The sequence below is a fragment of the Frankliniella occidentalis genome, unplaced genomic scaffold (genome assembly GCF_000697945.3).
Source record: "Frankliniella occidentalis isolate FOCC.00 unplaced genomic scaffold, Focc_3.1 Scaffold59, whole genome shotgun sequence".
Classification (NCBI taxonomy): Eukaryota; Metazoa; Arthropoda; class Insecta; order Thysanoptera; family Thripidae; genus Frankliniella; species Frankliniella occidentalis.
Genome location: NW_026267189.1, coordinates 844,759 through 854,758, shown reverse-complemented (window position 1 = coordinate 854,758; position 10,000 = coordinate 844,759). Strand labels below are relative to the sequence as shown.

The following is a 10,000-nucleotide window of genomic DNA, read 5'->3' as shown; positions in this document are numbered from 1 at the left end:
GATTCGATTTTGATCGATCCATAATGCGGCAAATCATTTAATTTTTAGAGTGCTTGTTGTCCCTCATAAAGAAAGAGGAAAAGGAAAGTTGTCCTGGTGTCGTCTGTCCTGCCTGACTGGAGGTGTCGTGACCTGCCCGCCCCGGGCCGCAGACGCGCCGTAAACATACGGATAGCTTCAAGGACGGCGGTGGGCTCGACTGCCTCGACGGAGGCGCCCGCGGCGCAGGGAGCGTCCGCCACGTTGTTTATCATAGAGTTACATCAGGCAATACTGTCAACAATATTGTAACCCAACACTTTTATTGTGTTATTTACAACAAGAGACTCGTCGAGAATAGGAAGAACATAGAGAAGAAGGTGTGGTGGCGTGGAGCACGGAACCATAACAAAGGGACCTAAACTCTTCTAAATATGGGTTTTCAAGCTTTTCTCGAACATATTTCTGTCGATTGCACACTCTCAGACCTGAACTGATTTAATTATTAGTAGCTTTATGAATCTTTTTACGCAGCTGGATTACTGACTAATTTGTTACTTATTATGTATATTGTCGTAAGTAACTCACCCTGTTAAATTCCTACAAAGCATTCGCTTTGCAGAGCTGCGAAGTATTTTGCTCCTTTGTAACTACGAAGCATTAACTTTGCAATTACAAAGTGAAGCTTTGCAATTGCGAAGCAATGAAAACGCCGCAAAGCATCACTTTGTAATTGCGAAGTTGAATGCTTCGTAGTTACAAAGGAGCAAAATACTTTGCAGGAATTTAACAGTGCACTGATACAAGAAAAGAAATTGTCAGTAATGTTAAACGAAATTATTTCGTATTACTGATAAAAACAGCTGTCAGTATAGCTTATAAAGGTTTCTTACGAAGCAGAAGCAGGAATACCTACAAGGGGTGAGACAAATAAAGTAACAGGATGAGAGTGTGTAGGTGAATTTCCTCATTTGCTTCTTTTACCAAACGAACGAGAACAGTTTCGTAAAATTGTCCATCACGTTCTTTGTTTGCGGTGCATTGCCACGTGTGGCTACTTCACTGGAAAAACCAATGTTCCCCAGGGAACGTTTCATCATGTGACCAAGCCAGGTAACGTTTCCTGATGCAACCTACCCCATGCAACAGGATAGGGAGGGCCATCACAAGCAGGTTGCATCACCAAACGTTTCCTGGTTTGGTTGCATCAAGAAACGTTCCCTTGCTAACATTATAGTTTTTCCAGTGTTTCCCCGGGGTTAACACACCGACACCGACGCGCCGCTCGTTATAGCTGTTATGCGCTCCACGGCACCGCTTTTGGCATTGCCCCTCTGCATCGCAGCGCGCGGTAACCGCTAAGCCGCGCTGAAGCCCCAAACATGCCCCCTTCTCCCCACTCTGTCTGTGGCCGGCAGGCACGCGCAGCCAACTCTCATTACTGTGCAGGAGTCACCGCGCGCGACAGGATAGAATATGCATCCCAACACTATGGCTGCATACGCAATGGAGGTGCGGGGGAACTTGGTTGGCACTGCCACCCACAACCACTGGTGTACATAATAATAATTGTTTCTTTGAATGGACTCCATAAGTGTTGCAGCCAACTCTCATTACTGTGCAGGAGTCACCGCGCGCGACAGGATAGAATATGCACCCCAACACTATGGCTGCATACGCAATGGAGGTGCGGGTGGAACTTGGCTGGCACTGCCACCCGCAACCACTAGAGTACATAATAATAATAATTGTTTCTTTGAATGGACTCCAGTGTTGTATTTGGGTCTGCGTGGCCCCATCATGCCTATCGTTCACGGTAAAAATTACGCCTTATAGGTTCAGGCAGGGATGCAAGCATCTCGTATGGTTACGCAACTCTCAGTGGGGCGCATTCCAAGAAATACCCTGGACTTGAAGCACTTCACTGGAAAAACAAAAGGTGTGGAGTCAAGTCACACCTATGAAGGGTGCGAAGGATTTCCGTGCCTTTACAAAGGCTTGAAAACTGTTTCAGTCAACACGGTTTAAAAAGATTTTTCATTTTAAGACAAGCAGAAACTATTTTTACCGTGAATATATTCAGCACACTCTCATACTACTACCACTATTTTTGTCATCCCTTGTTGCTGCGTAAAAACGTTTATGAGCCACTGACAACCGCACAACAATAGATACAGAGTATGTAACAAATCAGTCAGTAATCCTGCATAAAAACCTTAATTTATAAGCTACTAATAAATAAATCAGTACTGGTGTGAGAGTGCACCTTTACGGTTCTTTAGTGCCTCTCTCTAGGCATAGGCACTACACTGAAAATCCCCCCCCCCCCCCTCCTGCAGCGGTATGATTTAGCACCTTTGTTTTCCCAGCGATGGAGGCTCATCGGAATTTCTAATTTCCGCCTCGCCGGCTGCTCTTCTAAACGAGGCGGCTGACTCACCCTGGGCGCACAGCCAGTGCAGGCGGCGGGGCCACAGCCGCGGCCGGCTCTTGGCGGGTCGCGGCAGCGGCGCCAGACGGTACGTCTTGCAGGCGGCGGGGGCGCGGCGGGCCACACCGCGATGCCCGCGGCGCCCCACCGCCCCCGGGGCGGCTGTGGCGGGGGCGGCGACGTGCCCGTTGTTCACGGAGGAGCACGACGAGTGCATGCTGCCGGCGGCGGCGCTCTGCCCCCGGCCGATGGCGGCCTGCTTGCACGCCCTGCAGGACAGCAGCAGGAACAGCGGGCTGCGCAGCTCCTTGTTGAAGGCCAGGTAGATCCACGGGTTGACGCAGCTGTTGAGGCTGAACAGCAGCGTAAGGATGGTGTACACGTTGGACGAGTCTGCAAGGACCAGAAGGGGAGAGGGGGGTAAATAATAAAATGGAAAGAGTTGTACGACTGCAATCAATCCATTGTATAAAGGAAAATGATAAAATCCAGAACATTCGCTCCAGGTTCAACAATGTGAATTATTCAGGCAATTTCACAATGTGAATTGCTATAATCTGTTCTTTTAAAAGAACACTTCACTTTCTATATTGCGAAATCGTACCGACGGCGAGAGTGGTTTTAAACTGTAGGCCCTGTAGATACAGATACACCGCACCGTGTGACGCCTCGATAGAGTTTTCAGTGTTTCCCAACCCACCTCTCCCTTCTCTGCTGCACCTCTCACTTCATCTCGCTCTCGTTGTGCTCAACTTTATCGATGCCCTTTCCATTTAATTAGACTTTTGGCCATGCAGATAGCGGCTCTGATTTTGTTATGGGGCTACCTCTTTATTAAGCCTCAATTAGTCAATCTGTCCGTCTGTCTCTCTCGATCGCGCTTATTGTCTCCGCCCCTTCACCGATTCTCCAACTGCAGCCATAACTGTGCTCGAGTTTATCGCATTTCGCCAGCTGCCCAAAGCAGCCCGTTGCCTTCACTGTGAAAAATTAATTGTCGTACCGGGTCCGGATACTGGAAAAAATTTCCATTGGGCGAAGTCGTACAATTACAATTCAAAATTGTACGATTTTCATGCCCTACTTAATGATTTGAAATCAAGGGTCTAAACAAGTAAGAGGGGAAAGTTTCACGTGTACCGGGTGTAGTGAATGCGCAGCAATGTTGCGGGTTTGCCTACCCAATCCGCCCGTAAGGCGCCATGGCCCCTGCAGCCCTGGCGGGTATGCAATCCCGCAACACTGCTGCGTATTCACAGTTACACCCGGTACGACTAGTTTTGTAAATAGCAAATTACGAAACAAATCATACATGTATAGTGTGTTGGAGATAGAAAACAAATCTTGCTAATGGGAACACTGTTGGAGATTGAAAACGATTCTTGGAAATGGGAAGGGGGGATTCGTTACTCGTTTGCTCGAGGGTGCAAACAAATCAAATTGTTTCCTAGTTGAGTGTCTGTTTTTAAACGAGCTCCGTTCTTTTTTCTCGGAACACTGTGAAAAATAGTCGTAAGTTTACAGGAAAATTTTCCATGATGTGAGTTCGTAAAATTACAACTTGACACTGTAAAATTACAATTACCTCCTATCGACTTGGAATTGATCGAGGAGCAAAAATGGTGCACCGTAAATTTACAACAATATTTTGTAATTCCAAATTACAAGAAATGTCGTAACTTTACGAGGAAATTTTTCACAGTGAAATAAGGCCGGCTGGCCTCCGAGAGTGCCTCCCCACCTCGCTGGCCGCCCTCCAGCTCGCGGTGCTGCTCGCTCGCCCCTTGCCCGCCCGCCCTCAATGAGAAGCTCGTGGAAAGTTTCCATCATCGGGTACACAGCAGGGGCGAGGCCACGGCCGGGGCCTCGGCGACGGTAAGCCAGTATGAGGCAGCATCAGCTACGACTGTGTGAGCTCCGGACCCTGATCAGCCCCATCCAATTCGTCAAGCCAACGAACGTGGCGCCGTCCCGGCTGGGACCCGGTGGCAGTCGGCAGAGCGGAGCGGTCTAAAAGTCGGGACGTCGGGACCGACGACGAAGTCCGCTGAATGTGAGTGACGGGCGGTGAGCGGGAGAAGGGTGAGGGTCCAGGGGAGGCGAGCTTTGTGCACAAAAGCGCGCTACGAGTCGCGCCTGCCTCCAGTGACGTGCGACGATTCTGAAAATACCGAACATTTTCTCTGCCACATGAGATGCACGAGACAGACAGACAGACAGACAAACGGAATAACAGAAGAGGTTGAGGGGGGGGGGGTCAGTCGACCACGGGCCACGACCCCTGTTCTTTTCTGCCTCTCTTTGCTACCTTAATGAGATTTGGAATTGAGACCTCAAAGGGGGGCAATGCAATTGCTTGATTGCGTGAACGTACTACCTTGCAGGTACTCGGCGTCCTCCCGCACGGCGTTGCTGGCGCCGTCGCCGGGCGTGGTCCAGGCGGCCCAGAGCTGCGCGCAGATGAAGGGCCCCGAGCACACGATGTAGAGCATGATGACGAGCACGGACTGCTTGACGGTGTTGATCTTGGCCCGAGAGATGAGCGGGTTGGTGCGGCTGCTGGCCGAGCGCACCGCCACGAAGCTGCCCGCCGAGCAGGCACCGCCGCCGCGGCCGCTCCCCGCGCTGCCCGTGGTGCTCGTGTTCGTCGTGGTCGCCGTCGTCAGCAGCAGCGACCCCGCCGCCGCCATGGACGGCGTCCCGGGCGAGGCGGTCCCGGCCGGGCTGGGTGGCGAGCCGGCCAGCTGCGCAGCGCCGAACCTGGCGGGGGGGTTGTTTGATCCTTGAAAAACTTTGCAATTGTGAATCGCTTCACTGGTTGCCACCGACATTGAAAAAGAAAACAAAGAAAAGTAAACAGGAATGCTGTGGGATTCCCCCCCCCCTCCCTCCCTCCCTTCCTTTCTCCCTGCCTTCCTCCCTCCCTCCCTCCCTCCCTTCCTTTCTCCCTCCCGATAGGTCACGTCACGGCACCAGAGCCAAAGAGTGGAATGTGCAAGTGAAAATAAGAAAAGGGCTGCTGTGCCTTTGGAGTAGGGTTCTACCGGGTCCTACTCAAAAGGAGAGGAGAAATTTGCGAAGAATAAAATTGTACACACCAAAATCTAATGAACTTTTTTATGCAAAGCAAGCTTTGCGGGTTTTCTGTATCATGGACCAGCTGCGCATTTTTTAACACGCCAGCGCGAAGAAATTTGTTGACACTGGTTGGCGTTTAGAGACGCCAATATTTGATGTTATGAACGCCAACCAGTTTACATTGTATAAGAGATTGTGGTGTGTGCAGTGAAATTTTCGAAGATCGAAGAAATTCATTTTAATTCTGTACTGGGTGTACTTTTACAAGCTGAAAAAGTTGAGATGTAAGGAAGGCCAAAAGAAGAAATTTATTTTAATTCTTACGATATACACATTAGATATTTATTCATATTTGACAGGGGGGAAGGGGAGGAAGTCGGAATCGCGTATTATTGTGACCATACGTGTCGTCACGTGGGACTCAACATGTTAAAGGCTTATAGCCGAGGTAAAAGAGTGCTTTCTTAGATTAGATTATTTATACACGTTGATACCACAAGAGAGTGTCCTTTTTTTTGTGCGTTCTGTGCTAATTTTCTCACGCCGTCTTTTCGTCATCTTTCGGGACAGACATACCCTCGCCAACCAGACCAAAAGTTTCATTTCGTTTCTTCATTTTTATTCCAAGTTGGGTCGCAGAAAATAGGATTTCGAGACAATCACCTCGGTGTCAAAACGAACGTAGCCATCTCTGTATGTGTGTGTGAGTGTGTGTGATTGAGGGTCAGAACGAGCCAGCGATAGCCATTTCACTTCACTCCTTTTTGTTGTTTGACGTCGCTCTTTCCTCTGTCACACCACATGATGACAGAACCGCGCACCCTCCCCACATCCAGGCAGGCACACACACGCACGAGTCCGGCTGGATTCCCCCCCCCCCTTCTCTCTCTGTCTTATTCTCTCTCTCTCTCTCTCTCTCCCTCTCTCTCTCTCCCTCTCTCTCTCTCCTGTGCGATTCTCTCTCTCTACGTCTCCCAATGCTCCCAATTTCACACCACAAATCTCACTCCTCGGAAGTGTCAGCCAGGAGGTGAGAAGGGTCAGAGAGAGAGAGAAAGGGAGTGTGTTTGAGGTGGTGAGAGTCCAGCATTCAGACGCCCCTTCAGCCTCCGGTTTCGTCTATTATTAGTGGCTCATCTCTGCCCCCACTTTACTTTCTGTTCCCCTCCGACCCCTCCGACACACTCCTCCTCCCCCCAACTACCACATAGTCCCAGCCCCACAAAGAGCATTATTGCCCGCTTACGCCCGCCCCATCCTGCCCGCCCTGCCCGCCCCGCCCGTCCCCTCCCGCCTCTCTCTGCCGCAGCTACGAGGTCGCCGCCGGGCCGACCGAACGCTTTCGGATTACTTCGGTCCTCTTAGAGGACACGTGCGAGCTTGTGTGCGTCCCCCTCGCCCCTGCGGCGTTCAGCGCGCAAAACTTTATTATTACTTTCCATTCACAAATATGGCGCTGTTTGCAATGCATGAAGTCACACACCGTGAAAAATAGTTGAAGGTTTAACGGGAAAATTTTCCATGGAGCGTGTCGTAAAATTTAATTTAAATTGTAAAATTACAAAAGCATTGCGTACTGACTTGGAACTTGTCGGCAAGCAATAATAGGATGTCATAAATTTACAAAATATTTTTTAAATATTAATGTTAAAACGAATAGTAAATTTAAGAGGATATTTTTCACAGTACACGCCAAGATAAAATGCACACGACTTATTTTTTGTCGAGCTCCTTTTTTCAGAAACGCGGCGGGTGCTTATCGTGTTTTGATCTCAATCATGTTGTTGGGCCAGAAGGCCTTATAACGAGAAGTCGGGGGGACAAGGGCAAAGACGAACGACTTCCGGTTGCGTTCTTTAGGCGTTCTACGAACTACAGAAGCAATCTTCCTTACCTTCGGAATTGCCTTTTTCGTGTGCGGACGAGGAAGTAAGCAAATACTACGCGAAACCTTTTCGACTCTTTTCTTCCCCCTCACAAAAATATTTTTCAAATATACTGCAGCAAGCTGTCTCATAAGTAAATGGCGAGTGTAAATGACTGTGCGCGGCTCGGCATACCAGGTGGCTGACTCGTTGCCGCGCAACTTTCGTAGTTATATACTGAACCGCATGCACGCGTGCGAGAAGGCAACCCACCCGCACGCGTTCATGCGATACACTATAACTGCGAGAGTGCGCGGCGTGAGTCAGCCACCTGGTAGGGTATCACCCAGAGAGTCCGTAGTTTTGCCTTGTGTACGCGGTCGACCGTTGGTTTTACAGTCAGCTCATATAGCGCCTGGTGGGTAGGCAATATCTTGCCTGCGGTGCATGCGTGTACTGCGGGCTGGCCTACCCTGCGTCTCGCAGGCGCTCGAGCTCCCATAATTGGACATATAAATGTTTTTCTGTGCGCCCCGCAAAGGTAGCGGCCTTGTTGTAAGTCGGTGGAACCCCCGACCGAGGCAAGTCTTGGCGCCCTGCGGTGCTGTTTACATGCCCCCCCCCCCCCCCCCAAGGAAGATAGGCGACCTCGTTACCCGAAGCACTAACATCCCTACATCTTCATCCATGTTAACCCTTAATTATTACTAAATACTTTAAGGCCTACGGGCGTACCAATCTCCATAAAAGCTGAATTTAGTTTAATTTAACTTCAGTAGAACCAGTTGAAAACTGAAAAAAGCACGAATCAACAAAATCCACGATAAACGGGCCTCTACTTTCTGAACGATTACCATTCACACAGAAATAAGCTCTGTGTGGTAGGCCAGGGGAGGATCGGCGGGCCGTTTCCACTGAAATCCTTGAGCTAGCTAACCGAAATAGGCTCATGTCACAAAGCGAGAAGCCCCGGCCACACACACCGGTAAGCGTAGGCGTGCGCCTGCTGGCAGGATAGGGCGATGCGCGCGCGCCCGGCGCTGGGCGTGGCGGCCGGGGTGGCGCCCGGGGTGACGGCGGCGGCGGGCAGCGCGCTGGGGACGTGCCGCGTGGACGCGCACCGCCAGATCTCGCACGTGATCCTGGAGTACGTGAAGAAGAGGACGACGAGAGGCACCACGAACACGGAGCACGCGTACCTGGAACAGAACGACGCTCTTTGCTGCACACGGAAAAAATATCTTCTTTGCTATACCCCGTATATAGCAGCGCTATCTCGCTAAAAAAAAATAGCTAGCTAGCTATGTTGTAAAAAATTTAGGTGCGTGGCTTTAAATGAAGCTATGTAGCTAAACCTAGCTACATTCTTTGCCACATACTGTAGATTAACAGTTATCCCTCATCTACGTACTGGTAAAGCTGTACCGCTAATCATTTTCTCGCGTGCACCGGTTTTGCACCCTCCAACAAGTGTCGGTTGTGCATGAAAAGCTCTCGAAGCCCGGCATTTGAGTTTTCCCATTGTAAATCACGTCTACGTAACCCGTTCCACGTAAATATGCGACGTTGACTTCACGTGAATCTTCCTTGATTCACGTCGACTCGACGTCAAATCACGTCATCACGTACATTCATAGAAATCGACCGCAGAATCCACGTGGATGCTACGAGATTATCCCACGGGGGTGCTTTGCTCACCAAGTGACGTAGGAGCGGACACCCCAGTCGGGGGGGAAGTCGGCCCAACAGTCCGTCTCACCCGGGCCCACCTGTCTGTACGAGAAGATGAAGGCCTGCAACACGTGAAACAGAAAAAAATTCGCTACATCAGGCAATTTACTCTCCCCCTCTCCCACTCCGACAGCCTCCCCCCCCCCTTTTTTCACTCCTCCCCCAGCTTTTCTCTCACCCCTCCCTTCTTTTTCTCTTTTCCTGCCTCCGTTCCTCTCCCTGACATTCTCTGACCCCCTCTCCCCTCTCTCCTTCCCTCTCTCTCTCTCTCTCTCTGTCTCTGGAATGCCGCCCGCTCTTTTCACAATATCCAGCAAAGCTTCCCCCCGCCACAAGCGATGACTTACGGTTCGAGCGCGCCGCTGACGGATGCGGGTCCGCTTCTGCAGCGGCATACTATCCGTCATTTGTCCCCCCCCCCCAAAACCCCTGTCCGTCACCCCTCACTCGGGCCTCCCAGCCGCGCAGGTAGAGCAAGCAGGCCTGCCTCGTCTCGTCACCCAGCAGCAGCAGCAGCACCACCACCACCACTAGCCACCAGCAGCAGCAGCAGCACAGGGGCGTATTAAGGGGGCGTGGGCGGTGTATCGAAAGTTGCCTACATACAGGGGCTTTGAAGGTCAAATTACCTACCTTTAGCCCCCCCCCCCTCCTTCCCGCCCTTCCCCCTTAATACGCACCTGCAGCAGCACCAGCAGCACCAGCAGCACTAGTGAGGGCAAGCGATCCGTCACGCCCCGTTGCGTGAAATCTCTGAGGAAAAGACGGGAAAGGAGTGAAGCCCTCCCAGGCGTTGCGCAATGCTTTTACCTGAGATTGGAGCGCGCGCGGGCCCTGCTGCCACTGCTGCTGAGCGGCTGCATTACCGAAATTAGCGACGGCTAAGAAATGCGGGATTGGGGGGGCGGCGGGGGGG

General features: G+C 51.0%; 1 protein-coding gene across 1 annotated transcript in view; it reads right to left on the bottom strand.

Moving 5' to 3' along the window:
• Positions 1 to 2,327: 2,327 nt before the first annotated feature.
• LOC113216759 (oxytocin receptor-like) overlaps positions 2,328 to 10,000 on the bottom strand; it is a 9,722-nt gene continuing 2,049 nt past the window's right edge. Inside the window, exons 4-7 of the mRNA XM_052267792.1 lie at positions 9,052 to 9,146; positions 8,337 to 8,552; positions 4,788 to 5,170; positions 2,328 to 2,803 (exon numbers count right to left, since the gene is read on the bottom strand). Of these exons, the coding sequence (XP_052123752.1) occupies positions 2,328 to 2,803; positions 4,788 to 5,170; positions 8,337 to 8,552; positions 9,052 to 9,146 (1,170 nt within the window). The remainder of the gene's footprint in view (positions 2,804 to 4,787; positions 5,171 to 8,336; positions 8,553 to 9,051; positions 9,147 to 10,000) is intronic.